The sequence below is a fragment of the Rhincodon typus genome, chromosome 7, assembly GCF_021869965.1.
Source record: "Rhincodon typus isolate 14 chromosome 7, sRhiTyp1.1, whole genome shotgun sequence".
Lineage (NCBI taxonomy): Eukaryota > Metazoa > Chordata > Chondrichthyes > Orectolobiformes > Rhincodontidae > Rhincodon > Rhincodon typus.
In genome coordinates, this window is record NC_063338.1 from 26,618,256 (window position 1) to 26,644,663 (window position 26,408).

The 26,408-nt window shown below is 41.5% G+C and overlaps 1 protein-coding gene across 1 annotated transcript in view; it reads right to left on the reverse strand.

The window, feature by feature from the left end:
- Positions 1-2,384: 2,384 nt before the first annotated feature.
- The window catches only part of LOC109937334 (spermatogenesis-associated serine-rich protein 2), a 163,448-nt gene continuing 139,424 nt past the window's right edge, over positions 2,385-26,408 (reverse strand). Inside the window, exons 11-14 of the mRNA XM_048598724.1 lie at positions 13,882-13,991; positions 9,263-9,365; positions 6,248-6,444; positions 2,385-3,810 (exon numbers count right to left, since the gene is read on the reverse strand). Of these exons, the coding sequence (XP_048454681.1) occupies positions 3,403-3,810; positions 6,248-6,444; positions 9,263-9,365; positions 13,882-13,991 (818 nt within the window). The 3' untranslated portion in view covers positions 2,385-3,402. The remainder of the gene's footprint in view (positions 3,811-6,247; positions 6,445-9,262; positions 9,366-13,881; positions 13,992-26,408) is intronic.

Consider the following 26,408-nt stretch of genomic DNA (forward strand, 5'->3'; position numbering starts at 1 on the left):
AACACGGGAATACAAATAATAGGACTTTATCAGCAGACATACATCAGTATGTCACAGCAAATTGTTTCTGAGATTGCAAGCCTCCAGTGCTTCAAATGGGAACAGCTAGTTTACGACTCAAGTAGTACTGTAAATGTTGGGAATGACAAAAACAGGGTTTATTCCAACCCAATATACTCTTGCCCGGATAAACAGTCAACTTAAACAGTACAATTACCAGATTGTAATTCCTTCAGTTCTTGCTGCAGTTATTCAAGGAGATTTCAGTTATTAACCAGTTAATGGTGTGTGCTGGCATGTGATGATTGCTGTCTGATCCTGTTGAGTTCTGGGAGTTCTTTCTCATATGGCAGTTACTATGGAAAAAGTTATGTCCTATTTGCTTCGTGAAGTGAAAGTCTCTGCATTAAGATAAGCTCCTGCTTCGATAAGCCATGTTCCACGATATTAACTTTTCTGGAATGAGCAGCACTGAGACCCAGCAATGGCTTCCCTCCAAGATGGGTATTTTAAAAATAGACAAATGCAGTCAAATTAATGAATCACAAGATTATCTTTTCTTTTCAACTGAAACTGGAAAGATAGCATTGTTTCCAGGTTCAGGTTCACTGTTATCCTTAAATAGACCATTAAGTGAACGTTTTCACGTCCATTAGTCTTCAACCATCATACCAACAAAAGCATCATAAATTGATTAGAAAGCAGATTAAAAGAAAATAATCTTAAGCAGTGTAAGTTGTACACTTAAAACTGAGAATACATGAAAGATTGATAAACATCATCGTTCTTTAAGGAATTAACATGTGTTGGATTTACAGCTTCAGATAATAAACTCTGATAAGGCCCAGAGAGTTCATCAGCTATTAGCAGCTTTCCAGGGATGAAACAAGCTTTTCTGAGATCAAATACATGAGATTGCTTTTCATGAGATTAATTTTTCACGACAGATAGCTCAACTAGGTTTAAGATTGAATTTGTTCTTTGAGTGGCCTTACAAATAAAAACAGGCACATATATGACGCTTAAGTGGGCTAACATTGTACCCTGTTTGTCTACTCAAATTCTAGATTAAACATAAGATACAAGATAAACAATCCGTGCTAGTGAATGCAAGACATGTTGGACAAACAGCATCAAGTTTGACAGTCATGCCATGTCCTAGAGGAGCCCTAAGTTTAAGACGCACACTTGGTAAACATCGTGGGTGGAGTATGAAGCAGCTGTATGCATCATAACTCATGTTCTTGCATTCAGTAGCTGCAGCTACAAAGATAGGTGAAGAGACTTAGCTGAACTGAAATCCTGTTACATGACATATTTCAATTACTATTTAGTTCAAGTTAGGATCTTCTAATTCATTTTTGGTCCATTTATTTTGAACATGTACTTGGTGATTCTGTATTATTCAAGGCACTTCTCCTAAATGAGAACATGATTATATTTGAATCATCCATATCAAAAATTGTTCAATGCAGACACACATCCCGTTTTTGTGTGCAAATTTTAATTATTCACAGAAATTTAAAATTATGTTGGCAGACTTATGATTATTAATTAATTCAAAGACTGGGGAGCAAAAATATTTTAGCTTTTTAAACCAAGAATCATTAAACCAACAAAATGATCACTGTGATCCATATGTTTTAAATGATTCCTGAGAATGTTTCTGTTGATTTTTCTTTATATTTTGGAGATAGTAAAATTAACTTTCAGAATCAACACTAAGGCCTGATTTGTTGCTAATGCACCACCTGCAGTGGAATCCTTAAATAACTGCTATATCTCCAAGTTCAGTAAAAAGAATGTTCACAATTCATAAATTGAACGTGTAGGAATATTTAGTATAAAGTGACTTTAAATATTTAAACTTGTATGATTTTTCCATTGATTTACATGAAATTGTTTAAGTTTAAAGGTGAGATTTAACATTAAAAATGAGGAGGACAGGATGGTCTTTTAACATTCAAAGTTATCAGACCAGTTTCTTCCTGTGATACAAACAAAAGGGGGGCTTTAACATCTGCTAGCAGCAGAAGTTACAACTGGATTTGTAGAAAGTTTAATCATGACTTGTGAGCCATGGTTTGGAACTGTGTTTCTGTGGTAGAGCCAAATAATGACTTTTTTAAATTGCTTCGTATGAACAGAATGTCCATGAGATTGCACCTGTACTCAAATATAATATGCTCTCTTATACATGTGGCACTCACACATGTACAATGATTTCCTTAAGATAATAAGGTGTAGAGCTGGATGAACACAGCAGGCCAAGCAGCATCAGAGGAGCAGGAAGGCTGACATTTCGGGCCTAGACCCTTCTTCAGAAAAGAAATTGGCCTACTGTGTTCATCCAGCTCTACACCTTGTTATCTCAGATTCTCCAGCATCTGCAGTTCCTACTATCTCCGAAACAATTTTAAGCCCACTGTGAAGCCTCTTCTAAGGATGCCTACAATGATTCCCTTGTCTATTTCCTTACAGAATTCTTAAAATAACCTAATAATATTTATTGTACCACGTGTCAATTTGGGAAAGGAATACAGGTTTATCTTCTTTCGAACAAACATATACATTTTCTGATAGGAAAGTTAATTTCTTTCCTAACACTTAAAGTGAATGCTTCACACAAATAGATCTGATTTCAGTCACCATGTTCCTAGTTGGGTTTGTGAAGTTGGAAGGCATAACGTAGACACTCCGTTCACTCCTCAGATCCTCCTTCACAGGATTAGTGACCTGAATCAATAGGTAAAGGTCGTCTGCTGATCTCTGAAAATGTGTCTAGGACAAAATGAACTGGAAAAGTCTTAAGGGTGCCAGAAATATTTTCTTTAAACAACACAATCGCTGAAATGATTTGAATCTTCGCTGGAATTTTGACATTTTCTATCAGATTTTAAATCATTCATTGCTGTAGAGCATTCCTAATTAGCATTTCTAAAATGGCCTGTAAGTGTTGCTAAAAATGAATAATGTCAATAAGGTGACTTTATGTTAAAGGGACCATCTTCATCGAAACGATGCTTGATAAATGTTACTGGCTGTTTGATGAATATAATGTGAGGGTATAATTTTCAAAAGGTAATGCTGCACTCCAAAACTTTTCATGAATGGTCTGAGTATTAAATCATTACAACTTCAATGATTTAATTTCTTGGTTTAACGCCCTTTCAAGGCTTTTCACTCACCTCTCCCTCCCAAAACTATAATTAAAACCTTCTGTAGTGCCTACTTAAAACTCTTTCCTCAATAAATTCAATTTTCAACAATAAAAGGCCAACATTCTTTTTTTTATCCGAGTCAAGAAAATAAAGTACTAAGTTTTTTTCAAGTCTTAAATTGGCAGAAGTTGCATAAATGTAAATTATGAATGCTACTGCAAAAGAAAGGTAGTCAAGTAAATTAAGCTACTGCAGTCATTCTATTAGGTAAAGACAGCACTTTAGTATCAACAGATGTTTCTGGCTTTATGGGACAGGATCTATACTGAGGAACTCTGTCACTGAGAACTACAGATATAGTGCTAGCTAGTTCAGGGGTTGCCGAGTTTGTGTTCATTTCAGCTGGCAGTACAGTACCGTTAGAAGTAGAATCTGTTAGCAGCGGTTTGTGTACATCATGACTTGAGCCCTGATGTCTAGACTTGTTATGTTGATTCTGGTTCTTATAGCCATCGTGGAGACGTCCCTTTCGGCTCCTGTTTCTACAATCATCTGATTTTCCAGGAGGCTGATTTTCATTGAGCCTGAGGCCTTGCGCTCGGGAATTGAATCCTCGTCTTTGACCAGACGGGCCATAACGTTGGTAGTTCTACAAGAAAGGATGCAATAGGTAAAACAGGTATTTACCAGCAGCAGCAATCACTTGCCAATGAACATGATTGTCCACCTAGGAAATTCCATGTCATTTGTCATTAAAAAAACAAATACTATGCTTGATTTAAAATAAGAGCAGGGTTTTAATTTGCATGGCAAAGATGAAGGAGTAGAGGCATTTGGTTCCTAAAACATTGCAAAATGTAAAAAATGTGTCAGCTTTCCTTTTAACCTGCAAATGAACTATCATTTGTCATTGTGGAAGTTTTCCCAAGTACCCATGAAGTGTAATACGCTGGAGTTTTAAAATAACTTTTCCTACTTTCACAAAGCATCAGGCCCTCTATTTCTTCTCCGGTGGCTACATCCTGCTTATGAAATCTCATGGTTTAAAGATTAGTGAACAAGAGACCAGGATTCGGCCACTGCTATCGTTAACCTCGCTGAATGTCAGGACCAAATATGAAAAGTGCTGGAGAAATTCACCAGGACAAGCAGTTTCTGTACAGGGAGAAACAGAATTAATGTTTCCAGTCCAGTGAGCCTTCATCAGAACCTTAACTCCATTTCTCTCTCTACTGATGCTGCCAGAGCTGCGGAGTTTCTCCAGCACTTTCTGATTTTGATTCAGATTACCAGCGTCCACAGTTCTGTGTTTTATTTGGATGTCAGGACTATGGCAAGACCTTTGTATTATTCCTTTCTAATTAATATAATGACTGGAGTTGATGATTATAGAACCTTTTACTCACGTTCACCATTCACTGCTGCAGAGCAATTATAGAATTTGTATTATTATAATTTTTAATTAGAAAAAATAAAAATGTTTAGTGAAAAAGGAAGGCAAAAGCTTAGTATTCTGGGAAGGCGAGACCAAATGAGCTGAAGCACCACTTAATGTGAATCTGTCTGGATGGCATAAAATTATTTTTCTCTCATGGTCCTCACGTTAGAAAGGCTTATAAATTCAGATGTGTAAGAGTGCTCCCAATTGAAATAAATATTAGGCTGCTTGTGTTAGTAAATGACAGGCCCAACTTTGAACTCTCTTTGATGCTCGACTACAATATTGATTTGCTCTTAGGTTGCACTCAGGATAAACAAGTCTACATGCAGCCTGATTTAGCAAGAACTGCAGATGCTGAAGTCATGGACAACACAGTGTGGAGCTGGAGGAACACCCTGCTGTGTTCCTCCAGCTCCACACTGTGTTGAATCTGACTCCAGCATCTGCAGTTCTTGCTATCTCTGAGTGATTTATAACCCACTGCGAAGCCTCTTCCAAGGATGTCTACCTTGAAGAAGTTGTCCTCCTCCCTCTGGAAAGACCTCAGTGGATCTGTCTTCCACTGCAACCCTCTGGTAATCCCCTCTGCCCTGAAACTCTTCGACAACAGGCTTTATCAAGCCTGGTACGATGTTACCTGGCCTGCTGTGTTCCTCCAGCTCCACTCTGTGGCGTCTCTACTTGCGGCCTAATAGGCAGCCCCTCTGCTGCAAATAGAAATGAGGACTTTTTGAGAAATACTTACTTAAACCTAGAGAAGGAGTGTGGATGTCTTCCCCACAGGAATTATCGACGTGACTTTCTGACTTTGTTTTCATTTCCTGCCTGGCCTGTTTGCCCTTGCTTCCTGATCATAGGTTCCTTTTCATTTACCTGAGGTCCTGTGAGGCACAAGGCACTGCCTGATCTTCCGTTGTGCCATGTTTGGAAGGTGCCCAATAAGCTCGGATGCTGTGTGATTCAGTGAAAGCGAGACCCAAAACCAAGGGATCTTGGACAGTCACAATTCAGGTGCTGTGATAGATCCCTACAACACTAGCCCAAACTACCAGGCTAGTAATGATAGGTGCTCTCTGATCCAACAACACACTTCTTCCCCATTTCAGTATGATATGACTTAGGTTACCTGCATAATGTCCAAGTATCAACCTGTCAGTATTTGAGATGGCTAATTTAATGCTAAGCCATAAATGAGAGGAAGCTGTGATCCTAGGAAAAATATTTAATTGAATCAAACTAGTTACAAGATATCCTTTCAGCATTCTGACAGAAAGCTTTTGTCTCATCATCATGGGCTGGAATCAAATTCAATTTCTAAATGCTATTTGCATATTATTTGTACTTGAAAGTATGCTGGTGCTGCGTATTAACTGAGCATTCAGCCACTATAAGCCAAAACAGATGAAAACTAGTTGTTGAGTTATGAGGTGTATACTTGCAATGTATAACTCTGTAAATAAATGTAAAAGTGTGCAAGGACGGGCTCTGTTTCAATCCTTCATCAGCAAAGTCTAAGGGGTTGAAAACTACAGGCTGACATGCCAAATCAGCATGGCATCCATCATCTTTGAAGCCACTATTACAGCATTTCCACATCTGGTAGAAAAGAAAGACAGCAATAACAGCGTTAATGTGCCAATCTTACCGGTCTGTCTGCAGGTGCCTTCTGAATGCTAGAATTGTCCCTGGAATTCACTGCTTTAGAACTAACTGATGATAACGCAGCAAGCGAAGATGGTCCTGAAGTAACATTATTAGAACTGCCTTGAGGATTCAGATGAGTTGGACTCAATGAGGAGGTGCACTGTGGTCTCGTAGAGTAGTTATTCTTTGGATGTGATACTGCACAGAAAAAAGACGTTTGCAAAAAAATTGCTGTAATCATCAGTTTTTGAGCACGAATGACTTATCTCAAAAATCCCTTATAAGGTACCATTTGGTTGTTCAAAAATTGGAATTTGGTAACTTTGTTCAAATTGGATGAATATTTTCCAAGTTCAATTTTGAAGTAAAAGTCAGATTTACACCTGGAATAAATAGTTTTTGAGGAAGTTGAAGTCAAGTTTGGGCCGGCCCAGTTCCCAGGAGCCTCAGTGGCAGCTGGATTGGTGAGGTCTAGTGAGGACTCAATGGCAGGTGCATCGGTGGAGACATGTTGGCACTAAAGAGTGGCACCTCATGTTGCAGCGTGAAGTGAAGGGGACTTGTGGCAGGCCACCAGGCCCATGGCCCACGGCAGAGCGCTTCACAAGAAGGACTGTAAAGTTCTTTATTTTTCTGCCTTTGTGTTCGATGTTTATGTTTATTTTTCTGTGTTTCAAGATGGCGCTGGAGAGTGGCAACACCGTTCTATGCTTTTCACTGTATTTTGTAACAAAATACACGTGACAGGTGGATAGATAGTCTGAATAAAAAAGCCTGATGGTGCAGTTATCTACCAAATACATGAAATCCCTTGCCTAAATGAGTAGCTCAACACCAGAACAGGATATGAAGCTAAAAAGTGACTTACAGCAGTTGAAGATGAGAAAGGAGTTTTTAAGCTGCACTATCAGTGTGAAGGAGACAAAGGCCAAGTGAGTATATCTGGGAATTTCGTTCAAAGTGGGAATTCAATGCTGAGGGTAAAGAGGTGCTCCAATGAAGTTTCATGCAAAGTTAAACTCTCCAGATCTTGAGTGAGACCTGGAGTGATGTCACACACTATTATGTGATGTGATTGCAGGAAACACAATTGTGAGTAGGATTATTGACTATTTTCAGTCTTTAAATTGGATTGGCTTGTGGTCAGGTCTCTAAAGTTTTTTTTTTGTTAAGTATAAGATTGATATTAGTGCAACAAAATTACAATCACATTACATGGTGTTGCAGTGAGTGATTTTAACTTCCCCTATATTGACTGGGACTCACTTAGGGCCAGGGGCTTGGATGAGGGAAGAATTTGTAAGGCGTGTCCAGGACAGTTTTGTGAAGCAATATGTAAAAAGTCCAACTAGGGAAGGGGCTATACTCGACCCGGTGTTGGGGAATGAGCTCAGTCCGGTGAATGAAGTTTCAGTGGGGGAGCATTTCGAGAACAGTGACCATGATTCCGTAAGTGTTAAGTTACTTATGGATAAGGATACAAGTAGTCCTCGGGTGAAAGGACTAAACTGGGGGAAGGCTAACTCCCAAAATATTGGGCAGGAATTGGGGAATGTAGATTGGGGATGGCTGTTCGAGACTAAATCCTGTTTGTCACATGGGAATGTTTTAAAGGCCAGTTGATCAGAGATCAGGACCAGCTTATTCCTGTGAAAATGAAGAATAAGGATGGTAAGGTTTGGGAACCTTGGACAACAAGAGGATTTGAGAGCTTGGTCAAAAAGAAAAAGGAAGCATATGTAAGGTTTAGGAAATTGAAGCACCCAGAGCCCTGGAAGAATAGTCAAAAAAAAGCAGGAAAGAACTTAAAGAATTAGGACTTAGGTGTTGAATTGGGGAGGCAAATTGATGGGCCAAATGGCCTACTTCTGTTCCTATCTTTTTCTCTACATGGACTTTAATAGATTAAAAATGCTACATAAGAGCAGTTTACCATTGTTCCTGCAACTGATCTGAAATAAGACACATCTCCATGGTAGTCCATTATTGCACACTAATTAAAGTACTGCAGAAATATACATAAGTTCCAATGCAGAAAATAGCCTAATTGATCAACCCAACCTAAATCAGCTTGACCCTTTCGTCGAACAAATGGACCTAATCACATTTATCCACCTTTCTCCCCCTCACCCCACACAGGTGAAAATTGCCAGCCCAGATATCTTGAAACTGTGTTGCACGTATTTTCAAAAAGGCCTCTGAGTCAGCTAGATTCCTTGAAAATCTTGCATGATAATCTTGTATCTATCCCTCAGTGTTGCATTGTTCAACTGATGCAGTCTGCCAGCTATTTTCTCCACACCATCTCTTCAATATTTAAATACTTAATTTATCTCACTTGGCGTTGACATGTGCGCTTTCTCATGGCAGGCAACATACAAGTGAATTTTTACTAGTTCTCAGCCATAAAATGCATCCCTTAGTAAAGCTGAAGTCATCACACTCCCAGAGGACCGTAGCACTGGTCTCTCCTTAGAGAGAGAGATGACTGGAGGTGGTTTAATCCAAGGTTTCCCACACCTCAGTCGAAGGATGAGGTTGAAAAGGAAGGACCTTCACAGTAACCTCAATAGCACACTATTCTGCTGAGGGCTTGTTAATTGTTTACAACAACAAAAACAAAGTTGCTGGAAAAGCTCAGCAGGTCTGGCAGCATCTGTGAAGGAGAAAACAGAGTTAACGTTTCGGGTCCGGTGACCCTTCCTCAGAACCCTTACGTTCTTTCATCTGCAGTTCTTTCGGTTTTTATTTTGTTAATTGTTTATGTTGTTTAACTATTACATATTGGCTTCGCAGTTTATAATTCTTGTAATAAAATCCAGAATTCCATTTGAGTTTACAGCCATATTAATCCAAGGTAATTTTATTAATGCCCCGTAAAACTCCACCCACTAAACCTCTCCATTGTTTCATAGCCAGGTTAATGACAATAGTCTGACTCATTCACAGGAAACATGTCATTTTCCACAATTCTTGCAATCAAATTGTCTTATCTGACCACAGATCATTTCCTTGCCTTCTCCAAACAGTTGAATCTGGGCTTGCAGACTGTCAATGTTACCAGTGAATCGCGCTGATCTCCCCAGGTCTTCGTCATATTTGCGTTCACTTACAAATTGCTGTTTGGAACACATAAAACTTCAGTTAAAATCCAGGCAGCGTCATTTGCAATGTTCAAAAGCAAAATTCAAAACACCTGAAAGGTTATCTTTTAAACAAACTTGACAACATCTTTTGCTCCCCTACAGCACTCCATTTTTCCCCAAACCAGTCTGACATCCTTACCCAGTCTGGCTTTTGTAGAATCCTCACAGTGTGGAAACAGGCCATTTGGCTCAACAAGTCCACTCCAACCCTCTGAAGAGCATCCCACCCTTCTACTCTATCCCTGTGACCCTGCATACCTAACCTACACATTCCTGAACACTATGGGTAATTTAACACAGTCAATCCACCTAACTTGCACATCTTTGCACTGTGGGAGGAAACCAGAGCACCCAGCAGAAACCCACACATACAGGGGAGAACGTACAGACTCCACACAGACAGTCACACGAGGCTGGAATCAAACCCGATCCCTGGCACTTTGAGGCAGCAGTGCTAACTACTGAGAAAACCATGCCACCCCCAAATTTATGTATAATATTAGCTCCAAACCAATGTGGCTAACTCTTAAAAGCACTTGTAAAAGTCTTACAATCCACTCAGTTTTACTAAAGACAGGTCAACTAGGGATTGATAAATTCCATCCTTGCCAGCAATGCCTTGGTCCCAAGAATTAAAAACAAATTCAAAGTGCCATATAATTCAGAGCTGTATAGCAGAAAGAACTGTGTTTAAAAGTTGCATTGTGCTAATATCACCTTGTGTCCATAATATCTGTACATTGATCTGTACAGCTTCTGGTGACTACACTGCAGTTTATATTATTTTTATTCTTTCATAGGATGTGAGGGCCATTGGAATGACCAGCATTTATGGCCCATCACTATTTGCTCTTGAGAAGGTGGTGGTAAGCTGCTTTGTGAAACCAACACAGTTCATGTTGAGAAGGCACACCCTCAGCACTGTTTTGAAGAGAATTCTATGACTTTGATGTAGCAACAATGACGTAATAGTGATATAATTCCATAACACTCCAATGCGGTGTGAAGTGGGGAGAAAATGGAAGTGATGGTATTCCCACGTGTCCGCTGCCCTTCTCCTCTTAGCAGTAGATATCAAGGTTTGGAAAGTACTGTTGAAGAAGCCTTCACATGTGCTGCCACAGTGTTTCATAGTTTTGAATGGTAAATTAAGGAATGCATATTCAGCATAATCTGGAATTAAGCACCAGTGTAACCATTGTTGATTTTTGAAGGAACAGAACATACCCAAGCATAGTCACAGAGGCTTCTGGGCAGACCGAGAGCAATTTAAATTGGAAAATGACCAGTTTTGCTAAACTGAGATATGTTTTGACAAAAATGGACTGGAAACAGCTACTTGCAGGTAAATCAGTGACGTACAATGAGAAATATTCTAAGAGGAGATAAAGAATATTCTGAACGAATATTTTCCCAAAAGAAAGAAAAGAGTAGAGCTTCCAAATCCAGTCCTGGATGTTCATGGGATGTGGGTGTCACTGACAAGATCAGCATTTGTTCCCCTTGGCGAACTGCCCTTGACAATCCAGTAGTGAGCTGCCTTCTCAAACTGCTGCAGTCCATGTGCTATGTGAGAGAATGTTCCAGAATTTGGACCCAATAATGATGTAGAAATGGAGATATAGTTGCAGATCAGGATGATGTGCCACTTGAGGGTAAGTTGCCTGTCATGGTGTTCCCAGGCATAAATTAATCAAGGGCTATCAAGAGGAATTTGTTGAGGGAAGGTCCTGTCTGATTAATTTGATTGAATATTTTGTGAAAATAACATGGAATGTTAAGGTAAAGCATTTGCTATGATCTGTATGTATTTTAACAAGGCATTTCACAAGGTTAACTTGAAAAACTCGACAGAAAGTGAAAAATTCATGGGAGAATGTCAAACTCAGAATTCTGACTGCACTCAGAATTGTTCCAGTTGACGAAAATAAAGGACTATTTGTGATTGGAAGGTTATTTTCAGTGAGGTTCCGCAGGGTTCAGTGTCTCTAACTATTTGTGACATTTATCAGTGACTGAGACTTAGATTTTAGGGGACATCATTAAGAATTTTGCAGATAATACTAAAATTGATTATGTAATTAACAGTGGGGAAACAAGTTTTAGACTTCAGGAAGGTGTCAGTTGCCTGGTCAAGTGAGCTGAATAGTGGCAAAAAGAATTCCTTCCAGAGATGTGCAAGATAATCCATTTGAAGATGCTAACTAAGCAAGAGAATGCACCATAAACAAGAGCCTATTGCAAAGAAATTGGGGAACAATCTATAAATCCTTGAAGGTAGTTGACTAAAACAAATGTGTGTTCGTTGCGGGTAGGGACAGGAGAATTTATAGTGGGGAGTAGAGGAGTGGCAGAGAAGCTAAATGATGACTTTGTGTCTATTTTCACTGAGGAAGATACCAGAAATCTTCCAGCACTAGAGTCATTTATGCTTATGTAAATCACTTGAGTTCTTCAATGATGGTTTCTAATGTTGTTCTACTGTAATCTTTGTTCAAAATCCTCCTTTTATTGAATATATGGAACAGAGACAGAGTTTGGGAACGTGCAAATAATCAGAGGCCACTGCTTCTTACAGCCTTGAAAAGAAAGCTCGTTTGGTGGGAAATAAATTGTCTCAAAATTGGTTGTGACCATGTATCAGCAAAAACAAATTCAAATAAGAGCTGAGTTGTCAACATCCGTGCAATAATTCATGCTGGAACACATGAACCATGGTTGGTTGTTGAGGGGGTGGGGCGGGTGATGGGATAGTGGCTGGTGGTGGTGATCAGAATTTAAAACAAGTGTAAAACAACAATTGAAACAGAGTCATTTTTCAACTTTACTTCCACAGTGGGTGATAATCCATGGAGCCCATTTTTAGCTTCAGACCCGACTTGAATTCCGCTGCTCAAGCCATGGGGCTGGTATAAAAGGTGTTCTACTGCAACTCACCTATTTCTGATGCTGAAACTTGACTGACCTTTACACAATTGGGCTGGAAGTTGAGGGATGGGAGTGAGATGGGAATGCACGTGGGAGGGAAAGATGCTGCTAGTTTACCAGGAAATGGTGTGGACAGAGGGGAGCGAAAGTTGTAAACAGTCCTGGAATAATATGTTTAGAATATGCCATTTTTAAAAATTCATTCAGGCGATGAGGGTGTCACTGGCTAGGCCAGTATTTATTGCCCATTCCTAATTGCCCAGAAACTAGTTAACAATCAACCACATTGCTGTGCGTCTGGGAATCACATGTTGTCCAGTCTAAGTAAGGACAGCAGTTTCCTTCCCTAAAGGACATTAATGAACCAGACAGGTTTTTCTAAACAATCGGCAATGGATTCATGGTCATCCTTAGACTCTTAATTCCACAATTTTATTGAATTCAAATTCCACCATCTGCCATTGGGGGATTTGAACCTGGACCCCCAGAATGTTACCTAAATCTCTGGATTAAGATTCCAGCAATAAAAGCATTAGGCCATGCTAGTGGATGCTTCACTATGCTGGTTAGGATGCTCAGTGTCCATCCATTGATGCATGAGGATTGCTGCTCAAGTCCTACAAACCCTATAACATCATGATTTTCATACTTCAGCAGTCTCATCTTTGAATTGTGCGGGAATGTTGGGCACTCATTTAAAAGCTTTAAACATAAAAGGAGTGTCTCAGGTACCACCCACATTCCATTAATCGGTCAATTATTTTCACGTGTGAAATTGGTGACCAACAGTTGGAAATTGCTCCCACCATTTCATTTCACCATTATCAAACAAACTGGGGCAGATTTATTGGGGCAGATTCCTGCATTCACTGTTTCTGCTGTGCATGCCGCACCCAAAATCCTAAATTAATTGGGCTGCATGCTAATTTGAGAATTGTCACCTTTAACAATGTAAACAGGGCTTTGTTTAAGAAAACAGATTAAGAAAGATGAGAAAATTCATTCATTTTTCCATACTGAGGCTATCAAATTTTGCACAAGCTACTGTCTCTACCCAGCATTCCTCTCAGGTTGAGGTCATTATCCTGTCCAGAGTTCCTCTGAACCTGACCTCTCTAGTTCCTGCACTGAAGTTTCCCAACAATATATCCTGATCTGTCAATCTTGCTCCTGACCATTTTCACTGCTGAAACATTTAGGGCAATGATACGGACAGATATGGAGAAACACCACATGACAGCTTGCCCTAAGAAGAACTGAAAAAAAATCCTGTCACTACCAAACATGCAGAATTTCTGATAAGTTTGAGGAGTAAACTGGGTCCTGCAATGGTAACAGCAATAACTTGCCCAGGAATTGTACATGCACACACAGATGTACAAAAGCGCAATCACATCAAAGCACTCAGCAATATCGCTGGGATGGGGGTGGGGATGGGGTTTGGGGAAGAAATCTATCGAGCAGAATAAAGTTTTCACTCATTGAAATGATGAATTTAACTACATTTCAGGAAAGCATGTGCTTATTGCCCATCTTTACAGAGCATCCTTCTGTCACTGACCTTAATCTCTGCTCTAAGTTCAGCAAGCTGGGTTTCTGACATCTGGATGGCCATATCTGTCAATCTCTTCAGCTCCTCAGCTCTCTTCTGTCTTGTATCCAGGATCTCCACTGTGAAACACAACACAACATTAATGCAAATCAGCATGGGCCCTTGAACTTTGAGCAGTATTTAATGTGGGGGACATGATTTACACTGTGTCTCTAGCACAAGCACCCAGCAAGTCAGTGTATTCTGCCGGGATTTCAGTTGAATCTATGTTCTTATTTGGACACAGGGGTCAGAATTCATGTCTGCCTTTGGCTGAGACGGTGGAAGTAGGCAGTGGGAAAATTTGTCAGTCACCTCATTGCCTGATTGCAGCATTGGATCAACGCTTCCATCGTAGGTTCATGACTTTCTTATTTCAACAGCCTCATGTTTGTTTTCTGCGTGATTGTTGGGCACCCGGTTAAAAACCTTGACCAAAGGAGTATCCAGCATTCAGCAGGTGATGAGCAGCGTATGTGAACCACTCGTGATGTAAAGAGCTTTCTATTTCTGAAGGCAGTCTATCCCTCTTGGAGGGAAGCTGCAGTGATGGACAGGATGCTGTTGCTGAATGCCATCGCTGCAGTTTTAAGCAAAAGAAATGGTATCCCAGAGCACAGAGAGGACTCCAGAGCCACAGATGTAGCATTGTCAGGTTTGAATGGAAGTGGAAGAATGAAGAGGTGCCACAGTTCTGTCGGGGACTAGGACTATTTGAAAAACCATCCTCAGGACAGATTTGAAGAAGGTGGCTAGGGAGCTCCGTTCACAAAATCTGGAACTTAAGACCTGGCACAAATGCTACTTACAGTTTAGTGATCTCAAACAGGTGGTTAAAGTCATCCTCAATTATCTTCTGCTCCCCCACATTCCTTATCCACCACATCCTTATCACTCAAACATAAGCAGTTCCAGCACTCACAACTCACAACTAAAAGATATTCCACATCACCATCACACAGTTTTAACATACCTCCTGCTATTCAGCTGTGGGAGGATCAGCATGCGCACACATAGCACAACACAAACAGTGACTTTGGATCTCTGTCCTGTGGGACATGGCTGCGCACAAATGTAATTCCCAATACCAATTGTAGCTTGTATGCACATTGATGACCAAGTCCTCTCCCCTTCCTATGAGGATGCAGCAACACTCTTTACCAAATCCAAGGACTCAGCATGACCCTTTCAAAATCTCCCATACCTTTTTGACCGAGCAAAGAACTGCACAGGCCATGCCACAAGCGGCTGGAGGCACAGTGTGCCTTACTAAGTAGGTGTTTGACTTCTGTCGTGTTGTCTTCAGTGACACAATAAATCTAAATTTCGTAACCCCATTCCTTTCAAAAGCAGACCGAAATTCCTGAACTGCAACAGAAATCAAGGATGACAAATCTCTTGAAAATGGTCTTAACTCTTTGATTTTATGATTTGACTAGAATGGCAAGGCTAATGGCTTTCACTATCATTTATGTATAAGTCAAGCAACAACTGCAGACAAGGAACTGATGTTCAGTCAAATGTCAATGTGCAAAGGTTTCTGTCCATGTTGTGCCACTCCACTCTTAGTTCTGATTTTCACCGTTTGCCTCCTTATTGGCATTGAATGTTAGGACATTATTGTAATTGCGCACTGGATATAAACAAAACCTTGTCACAGATATTTAGGGAGAGTAATGAGGAACACAAGTATCTTTTTAATAGTGTGATAATTCCTCATTATTGCCAATCAAACTCCCTGGCACTGAAAGTTAGTTATTTCATATGGGGCATCTGCTCCTCAGATGGTGTTCTTTTCATTGATGATCCAGATGCCTTGTTTCTGTCACTGCCTCATTACACGCACTTTCAGCTACTCTGTGCCCACAAATTATTTTAAGCTGAATCATGCAGGGCCAAATGCCAAATACTCCGCCATAGCAAATTTTGCCCACTATTATTACAAATGGTGCTTCTATTTCACTCTTTGCTGTTTGTAACATTGGCAAGGGAAGTTGATTATTAAGAGGAGTTTGAGTGGGGTTCAAATGTCCTAATAATCAATTATTAATAATCTAGAAGCAGTGGCTACACGCCTAGGTCAGAATCTGGAAATTCAGTAGCGAGTAATTCACTTCCCGACTGTTCCAAGCCTGTCTGCAATCTGCAAGCAAGGAGTTGATGTGTTATCTGGACAATTACAGCTCAAACAAGTCAACCTTCCTTCCACTCCAACTGAAGGTGTGGAGTATTTCCTGTCTCTATCGCCTCCTTTCTCACCCTACAATCTCCAAAATCAACCCTTTCCCCTGACAACACCTACAAAGTCTGCTACACATTTTGCACCCGCTCTAGATGATAATTTCCTGGAAATATTGATGGTGTGAAGTCTTGAAAAAATACCCTGAAAGGCTCCCAAGGTTCTCAAAGTTATTTTCAAAAACAGTCCACCTGCAGCAGTGAATAAAAAGTGACTGCTGAGCACGGCTTTAAGTAAGTGTGAGAAATTCTCAGCAATAATTTGTTTAGACTTGGTGAGCTGGTCACTAGTAGGTGAGGGTGTTAAGTGGAACAATCTCACCATAATGGTGCGCAGAATCTTTAACAAGCTTGAAGGGGGTAAATGTCTAAAGGGTGGAGGGGGTAGTCTCTTCATGGTGCAGGCTGTGTGGGTGCTGTTTGAGCTTACGCAAGTCAAGAGAGGGAATGAGTTGCAAAATTGTGGTGGAAGGTTGGGCCTGTTAAGAGCACATTTACAGTGCTTGTCATAGGAAAGCAGTACAGCACTTGACAATGAATGAGTCTTAACCCTCTTCCACTGGGGAAAGTGTTCTCTCCTCATTGAGGGTAGCAGATGGATGTTGGGTATCCCACCACCCATCTTGGCTCTCTCTGCGTTGTTGTGAGCTGTTTGCTCCTGGAACGCGATAAGGGCAGGGATAAAAGAGATGGAAGTGGTTGGCACAGCTGTTAGTGTTGCTACAAGTGGGGGATAAGTGGGAGGTTTCCTGAGTGAGGGTGTAGGAAGTGCAGAGGTTAGTATTCTGGTGGAATGTGCTGAGTGAGAATCATTGAAGCAAGATGCTGTGTGCAGTAGTGAGAGCAGCAAACCATGAGCCTTATTGGGAGGTGGGTGCAGAGGCAGAGTGAGAATAAGTGTCAGGTAGCAGAGAAAAGGTGACAACACTTATCCTTGCAAAATGCAGAAGGTCATTAGCTTTCTGCCTGCACTGCTGGCCATGGATAACACACTGTCCGCAGCTGGCAAGTTCCGATCAGGCTGGCAGGGTCTGGTGCTGTGGTCTCCTCCAGTTGTCCTGAGCAAAGACGATAACCCTGTTCTCCACTACCATGTCCACCAGAGCCTCCAGGTCCCTGCCTGCAAAACAGGTTGCCAATGCTCTTCTACTCACTATCTGCAGCGTAATTTCTCAGATACTGGAACTGGCAGCACCTGACCTGGTGCACAACCGAGGTTTAAATATGATGCTGGTGGCAGGAACACTGGAAGGACTTGCAACCGTGAGTAACAGATCGGGGCCTGGTGTATAATGAATGAGGTGAGAGGCAAAAAATTGCATGATAAAACTGGCTAGAGCTCATAGAGATAAACCCTTCAGGAATATCATTAAAACTAACCCTTCGCCAAACTTTTGGAAGATTCAGCCCCATTTTATAAGGTGCATCCCTTTAAAACGTGTTTAAAGTTACAGCAGGAATGTCTGCATTATTGTGGAATCAGTTCAAATGTCTATAAGGACCAGATGTGTCATGCATTAGCACTCAAACTACTACATCTGAGACACATTTACAATTCATAAATCAGTTACATCCACATGTCATCCACATTGCGGTTACTCGGTTCATATGAGGGCATATGAAAAGTCAAAAGTTGAAAATAAACCATTTGAACCCTTTGGAAGTTACCACTCCCCTCACCTCCCAGTTCTTTAACTCCTGATTGTGATATTTTAATTTGCATTGCTCAATGTTTTACCATCTTCACTTTGCTTAGGCAATTGCAAACATCAATCATTTTTGGTCAAAAAAAATTCTGCTATCTGTTCCTAAAATACATTTCAGTTATATCCATTGATGTCCTGTGCTCCTACTTTCACGGCACAACTTAAAGTTGAATCCACATATTGTAGTATTGCTTTGATTTCTGCCAACATGTGTTTCCTCATTAAATTGCACGATTTTCTGCCTTAAGAGAAATCTCAGTAGATGGTGAAACTAGCACGTTCCCAACAAACTGTAAAATAGTGAAGTACTGAGAGGGAAGAGAAAAAAAAGTTCTAGACTAATTGTCCAAACCTTCTGCTATAAAATACCGCAAAATGCTACAGAATACCACAACTGCTAAATCTCTACCACATTAAAAAAATTCCTAATAATACTGCCAAGTGGCATATGCAGTTCCACCTCATTTATCCACTCACAACCATGGCAAAGTAAGCTCTCATCTGGAGTTGAGCCTCTTAAGTGATTATGAAACAGCTTGTGTTACAATCAGGATAAGGGTTTTAATGCTATGGTTCTATGTTTGGTACTTGATTTTTTTGGTACTTAGTTACAGATGTTCCATATACTCCCTATTTCACACAAAGAAGCTTATTCTGTAGGACTAGAGAAAAAGAAAATTTGGATCATTCTATCTGTATTAGTTCTTCACTCCAAAATGAATTCTTCAAAACTTTTGCCTCCCAACAGCCCAGAATCTTCCTTACATTTCCCTTAAAACATGCGTCAAACACCCTCTGTGGCAAAGCAAGTGTAAAAATGATAATAGTTCACAAATACTATATTGACTGTAAAAGTGCTTTCTTATACTGAACAGCAGAATAGAAATATGATTTATTTCTTTTAATATATAGAGGAGTTTCTCTTGTGTTCTTACTGCCAATTTTAAACAGATCACACCCACATCACTGACTTCCAAAGCAGACAAACAGCTTTCCATTATCAGTCTACCAAAATTCTCCTTTATTTCAAAAAAATCTCAATTTAATCTTTGCTTCATTGTAAAACATCTTAAGACCTGATTTTTATCTTCAACATAGATAGCTGCAGCATGGAAATTTTGTGCTTCAGTAGTCAGACACAAATTTCACTCCAGCAGTGGAAATAGGGAACAGACGGAGGCAAGTCTACCATTTCCCGGAATCACGTCAAAGGTAACTGCAGGGACAGCGAAGATAGGCTGTTTAAAAAGGTTGTCATCCTCTATGCCAGTTCATCACACGTCCATGCCCATTCATCCAGTATAAGCTCTGTACAGAACCAATGGACCTGACAGTAACTGGGAACTGTACTTCTGCGTTGAACTGCTTAAAAACACAAATTCACAATTTTCTGTAAAAACTGCTGTTATTATAACTCTCAAAGTGGCAATCAACCAGATCTTTAATACATCAATAACTAAAGCTATTGGCACCAGGTCCTCTTTATTTTCTACAAATATACACTCAGCCATTAACAAAACAGAACAACATTGTTTATTATAACATCCTTAAGCTGTGTCAACAAAGTAAAATCTTTATCAGCCCTCCGCTAACCTTGTATAATGAGGCACAATGCCACATATGCCTGTGTTACAGGTTATTGATTCTGAACAGAATGCATATGGGTGAATGGAAGAGAGTATGAGAGCTCAATGATGGTGGGTGCAGGTATGAGCTGGCATGGGAAAGGGCTTATAAACCGGGGACTTTCTGCACAAAATATTTCTGAAGAAGGGTCACTGGACTCAAAACATTAACTGCTTTCTCTCCACTGATGCTGCTGAGAGTTCCTCCAGCAATTTCTGTTTTGTGAATTTCTACACAAGTTCACCCCTTTAAGTTACCACAATGTAATGTGCAATTTAAGAAACTGCTTAATCAATCCAAAAGAACTTTAACAAATATTTTAAAATATCAGAGGGAATGTTCCTCAAAACTATTCTTTCCCATCCCTGGTATATTTACATTGTTCACTTTTTCTGGTATTAATTTAATGGAGTGTCCAGGATTACAAACAGCGATCCAACTGTGACCTAACCAGACCCATGTATAAATCTGTCATTTACTTCATATAATAAACATATTTTTGTGGGCTTTAAAACCCAAGTGAGAAGGTCGTTGGTCCATCCAGGAGCAACAGTGGGAAGTCCAGTAAAATTTAATGGTCAGCCCACATTAACAAGCTAGTGGCTGAAGTCCCAGCCAAAATAACCAGGAAATCTGCAGGAAACAATGAAAATTGAGTCCAATTGTAAACCGATGAGTTATCACAGTGAATAGTTAGAGAAGCCATTGCAGTAGACATCTTCAAGTAAACAGTTTTTCAATATGTTACCAATGTACTATTTACCTAATGAGTGCGCTCAAACAGGTTTTACCTGGGATAGTGCAGATCCCTGTATAAATTTAAGCTTCTGCAGACATTTTCTGAAGAATGTAAGAAGTAACTGGACTCACTGCAGGTTGGCAGCTGTTTTGTACAATGAACACGACTTCACATCTGTATCCACTTTATTAAGTAACATGAGAAAAATGCAATAATCTGAACCTGCTAATCATTAATCACATGACAGGGATAAAACAGCTTTCAGAACATCTTAAAATAATAAGTCCGGAATCTGACAGCAGATTGAAAGGGCCACAGGAGAGAGATCTTTAAAATCCCCAAATTTCTGGTGCAAATATTTTACTGCACTACTCATACTATTATTTGGTGACATTGTTCATTGTGATGTTAATATTTGTAGAATTATCATAAATTAAAAATGTTAGGAAGCTGGTAATTCACGGTACTGTGCATTATTATGGCATCCTTGGTTTCAATCATTCTATTGTACAGAGATTTTAAAATTCGCATCCTCATTTACCAATTCCTCCATACTCCTGCCTGTCCCCATCGCTGTAACCTTATCTAGCTCTTAAGGTACCTGCATCACTCCAATTCTGTCCTTTTAGGCATCCTCAACATTAATAGCTCTGCCATTGGTGGCTGTGTCTTCAGTGACAAATTTCAGCTGTGAAATTCCCTCCATAAATGTCTCCACCTCCTTACCTCTCTTGATTCCTTTAGACACTCTGTAGTGATTGGAACCGGGTGGACCTTGGTCAATTAGGAGGCCCTTGACTGGGATCGTTAACCCAGGCTAATCAGGAAGCCTTGGCTGACCAATATTAACAGGAGATTTAGAATCTCTACAGTTGAGGTGACTGACTCCGAGCTTGCTGGTCACAGCCAGTGTACTGTGCACAACTAAGTAAAGGAAGATTTGGTGATGGCATACTGGACTCTCTGCAGTTATTTCAGTGGCATTGGGAGAAAACAGGATGTGCCTGAAAAACATTCACTCACAACAGTCATCTTGGAGTTGGGGGCAAGCATTCCTGGCATCATGCCTTTATTTGGGAAGCTTGACTTGTCCAATCTTGCTGTCAAAGACTGGGCTGAGTACGTGGAAAGAATGCACTATTTTTTTTCTAGGCTATGACACTGGGACAGATGAAAAGCAACGAGTAATCCTTCTGACTGTATGTGGACCCACAGCATTTTCGTTTATAAGGGACTTAACTTTCCCAGAGGCAGCAGACACTAAAAAGCTTCCAGGAGTGAGTTGACAGAGTTGCTTAAGGAATATTACAACCCCAAACCACCTCTAATTCTGAGACGCTATCAGTTTTAATTGGCTGTTAGAAAACTGGGGGTTTCCGTATCAGGATTTTTGATGAGGTTACGATGATCAGCAGAGGCATGTGATTTTGGGTTAACCCTGAATGAAATGCTGAGAGACCATTTGGTGTGTGGGATTAATGACGTAACCATGCAGAAGCGCCTTGTAGCTGAAGCCCAACTGGACTTTAAAGAGGCACTACAACTGGTTTTGTCATTAGAAAATGCGGCAAGTGGAGCATGGGAGCTACAGGGCATCCCAATGGAAGTGGACATCCTCACCTGTCCGACTGAGCTTGGGGAACACCACTCGAATGTAGGTAAGCGCAGAGCCTCACACAGGGCATGTCCTGAACAGGGGGACCCTGTGGGCCAGCCCACAGCAAAGCCCCACAACCAAGCCGAGCCTCAGCCAAGTGGCTTGAAAAGTTCTTCAGGCTTAGGGCCGGTAAGCCATTATGCTGGTATATGGACTCGAGACAGCAAAGGAGTCCTACAGGGCCTGACTTGAGGAAGAAAACTTGTAGGCAAGTACCCAGGAGAGGGCACACCCTGGAAAGTTCCCCTGCATGTGGGGTGGAACAATTAAATTGCTTAGCAATATCCAAATCAGAACGGATTAAAATTAATGTTCGGTGAAATGGTTATCCAGTTCCCATGGAGGTCAATACCGGCACAGCTGTATCTTTCGTTGCAGAACCTGTCTTTGACAAGATTTGCTTGGACCTCCAACCCTTAGGTTTGTGCAAGATCTCAGCCAGATTGAAAACATACACTGGGGAACCGTTGCAGATTAAGGAAATGACTTTGGTTCTAGTTTCCTGTGAGAAGCAGTTGGTGCAATTACCGCTGATGGTTGTAAGAGGCTCCGGCCCAAGCCTATTGGGGCAGAATTGGTTGAGAAAGACCTACCTCGACGGGCTCAACATTTTTTGTTTAGAAAATGCCTGCCTCAGTGAAGTCCTAATGAAATACCCAGGAGTTTTTCAGGAAGGGCTCAGGACTGTCAAAGGGGCCAAAGCCACTTTACACGTTGACCATGCTTTTGCAAAGCCCACCCAGTGCCATTTGCCTTGTGGGAAAAAGTAGAGGTGGAAACCAGGAGGCTGGAGAAGGAAGGAATCATCAAACCAGTGCAGTTCACGGACTGGGCAGCACCGGTCGTACCGAGTGTGAATCCTGACGGCTCAGTTTGCCTTTGTGGGGATATTAAACAAAAGGTAAACCGCTTCTCACAGCTGGATAAATACACGATCCCTTGCTTAGAGGACTTGTACACAAAGTTGGTGGGGGGGATAGCTGTCCTTTATGAAGCTGGACATGAGTCACGCCCGCCTGTAATTGCGACTGGATGAGGAGTCCCAGAAGTATGCTACAATTAAAACCCATAAGTGTTTACACCAATACACAAGAGTGGCATTTTAGGGTATCATCAACCTGTGTCCTTTTCCAGCGGACCACGGAGAACATTTTACAAGGGTTACCTCAGGTTGCCATTTAACTGGATAACAGGCTAATAACTGGTAAGACCAATAAAGAGCACTTGGAGAACTTGGACATACTGCTTAAACGTTTCTCCTGGGTGAATGTACCCCTTAGAAGGGAAAAATGTGTGTTCCAGGTGCCCCAAGTGACCTGCTTGGGTTACAGAGTCAACAAAACTAGCTTATACCTGTTGAAAGAGAAAGTGCGAGCGATCAAGGGAACCCAGGTTCTCACGACTCTACTGGAGCTTATTGGCCTTTCCTCGGGTTAGTGAATTATTATGGAAAATTCACACATAACCTGGCCTCCTTCTTGGTAGCCTTACACTTGCTATCGAAGAAGGGTCAGCCTTGGAAACGGTCACGCAGCCAAGAAATAGCCTTTAAAGAAATGAAAAAAAACAGCTATTGTCATGTAAGGTGTTGGCCCAGTATGATCTGAAGCAAGAGGTAGTGCCATACAGTATTGGGGTAGTATTGGCTCACCAGTGGCCCAATGGAGAGGAATACCCTCTAGCCTATGCTTCCCAGACTTTGGCTGGTGCTGAATGCAAATATGATCAGGTAGAGAAGGAAGATGTGGTGGCCACCTTTGTTGTGAAGAAGTTCCACCAGTACCTTCATGGATATGAACTTGTCATAGTAACAGATCACAAACCCCTGCTCGGGCTACTGAAGGAAGACAAGACGTTGCCACCTGTAGCCTCCGGTAGAATTAAGCATTGGGCCCTTATTCTCAGCATGTACAAGTTAGAACACCATCCAGGAAGCCATGTGGCTAATGCAGATGCCCTGAGCAGCCTCCCACTGGCAGATATTCCACCGGTGGTGCCTCCCCTGAAGAGTCCGTTTTGGTTTTAAACTTCCTGGACACCCTTTCCGTCACCGCTGACTGTGGACACAAAAACATCCGGTCCTAGAGAAACTAAAACAGCTGGTGGTAATGCGGGAAACAGAAGGGCCATTGTAACCCAGACTGAAATCTTTCCGGACCCTCTGAGACCAGATCACCGTAGACTTTGGCATATTACTGTGGGGAGCAAGAGTGATTGTCCTGAGTAATGGTAGCTGCCAGATATGGCCAAACTCCATCAGGGTCATCCAGGGGTTTCCAAGATGAAGATGCTAGCAAGAACTATATCTGGTGGCAAGGGTTAGATGCCAACGCATCTGTATTGGTGGGGCAGTGCCCAGAGTGCCAACAAGAACAAAATGTGCTGCCAGCAGCACCTCCACATTCATGGGAATGGCCGGGTAAACCCTGGACTCAGTTACATGTCGACTATGCCAGTCCTTACATGGGCTGTGTGTTCCTATTCATTGTGGATGCTCATTCAAAGTGGTTGGATGTGCATAAAGTCCATTTGGCAAACTCAGGGATGAGGATTGAGAAGCTGCGAGCATTGTTGATACACAGCCTCCCGGAAGTATTGGTTATGGACAATGGGACATTGTTTACCAGCAGGGAATTTGACTGTTTCCTGAAGTCAAATGGCATTCAGCACACATAAGGATAGCTCCCTACCACTGATCGTCCAATGGTCTGGTGGAAAGAACAGTCCAAACATTGATGGCAGGCTTAAAGAAGCAGCCTATAGTGTCACTCAATACCAAACTGTCCCGGTTCCTGTTTGAAGTCAGAAATCAAATGACACCAGGTTATAGTCCAACAGGTTTATTTGAAATCAGAAGGTTTCAGAGCCTCAGTCCTTCTTCAGGTGTTAGTGAGAGACAAGACGTAGTATCAGACACAGAATTTATAAGTAAAAGATCAAAAGTTCGCACCATTGATGAGGATGTACTGAACAAACCTGTCCAAACAAATCTTTAAATCAGTTAGAAGGTTTTAATTGATTAATATGTGTACGTAAATCCCCAAATTCCTCTTTTCTGACCTCTTTTCTGCATAGGACCTCTGACCAATGCCATACAACAGCTACATCAACAACATTTTCTTCCTTTGGACTCATGGAGAGGAATCACTGAAAGAACTACTTAGCGATATCAACAGGTTTCATCCCACCATCAGGCTTACCATGGACTACTCTTTAGAATCAGTCTCATTCTTGAACACACGCCTCTCCATCAGGGTCAGACACCTCAGTACCTCACTACCACAAGCCCGCAGATAACTTCACAATGTTGCATTTCTCTAGCTTCCACCTGAAGCACATTAAAACAGCCATCCCCTACGGACAAGCCCTACGCATACACAGAATCTGCTCAGATGAGGAGGAATGAGACGGACCCCTGAAGGTGTTGAAGGACTCCCTCATAGGAACAGGATATGATGCTCAACTCATCGATCGCCAGTTCCGACATTCCACAGTGAGAAACCATAATGATCTCGTCAGAAGAAAGACATGGGATACGTCCGATAGAGTACCCTTCGTCATTCAGCACTTCCTGGGAGCAGAGAAACTATGCTATGTCTTTGCAGCCTTCAACACATTATCGATGATAATGAACACCTCGCCAAGTTCTTCCCCACGCCTCCACTTCTCACCTTCAAACAACTGCCAAACCTTAAACAGGCCATTGTTTGCAGGAAACTACCCAGCTGTCAGGACAACATCGACCACAACACTATACAACCCTATCATGGCAACTCTGCACGATGTGTCAGATCTTCAACATGGACACTACCATCATACGTGGGAACACCACTCACCATGTGCACAGCAGATACTCATGTGACTCGGTCAACATTGTCTATCTCATATGCTGCAAGCAAGGATGCCCCAAGGCATGGTATATTGGTGAAACCATGCAGACGCTATGACAATGGATGAATAGACACCGCGCAACAATCGTCAGACAGGAATGTTCCCTCCCAGTGGGGGAACACTTCACCGATCAAGGACATTCGGCCTTGGATCTTCGGGTAAACGTTGTCCAACGCGGACTGCAGGAACAACGCAGAGTCGCCAAGCAGAAGCTGATAGCCAAGTTTGATATCCATGAGGACAGCCTCAACTGGGATCTTGGATTCATGTCGCACTACAAGTGACCCCACTACACTTTCCACTCTCTCTCACACACACGCGCGCGCACAAATCTATGGGGTGAATTTGTATTTACAGATACATTCAATTTTATTTAAAAAGCACACAATTCCCATTCCTCAGATGACATGTCCATCCTGGGCCTCCTGCAGTGCCATAACGATGCCACCCGAAGGTTGCAGGAACAGCACCTCACATTTCGCTTGGGAACCCTGCAGCCCAATGGTATCAATGTGGACTTCACAAGCTTCAAAAATCTCCTCTCCCCCAACTGCATCCCAAAACCAGCCCAGTTTGTCCCCACCTCCCTGACCTGTCCTTCCTCCCACCTATCCACTCCTCCCATCTCAAGCCCCACCCC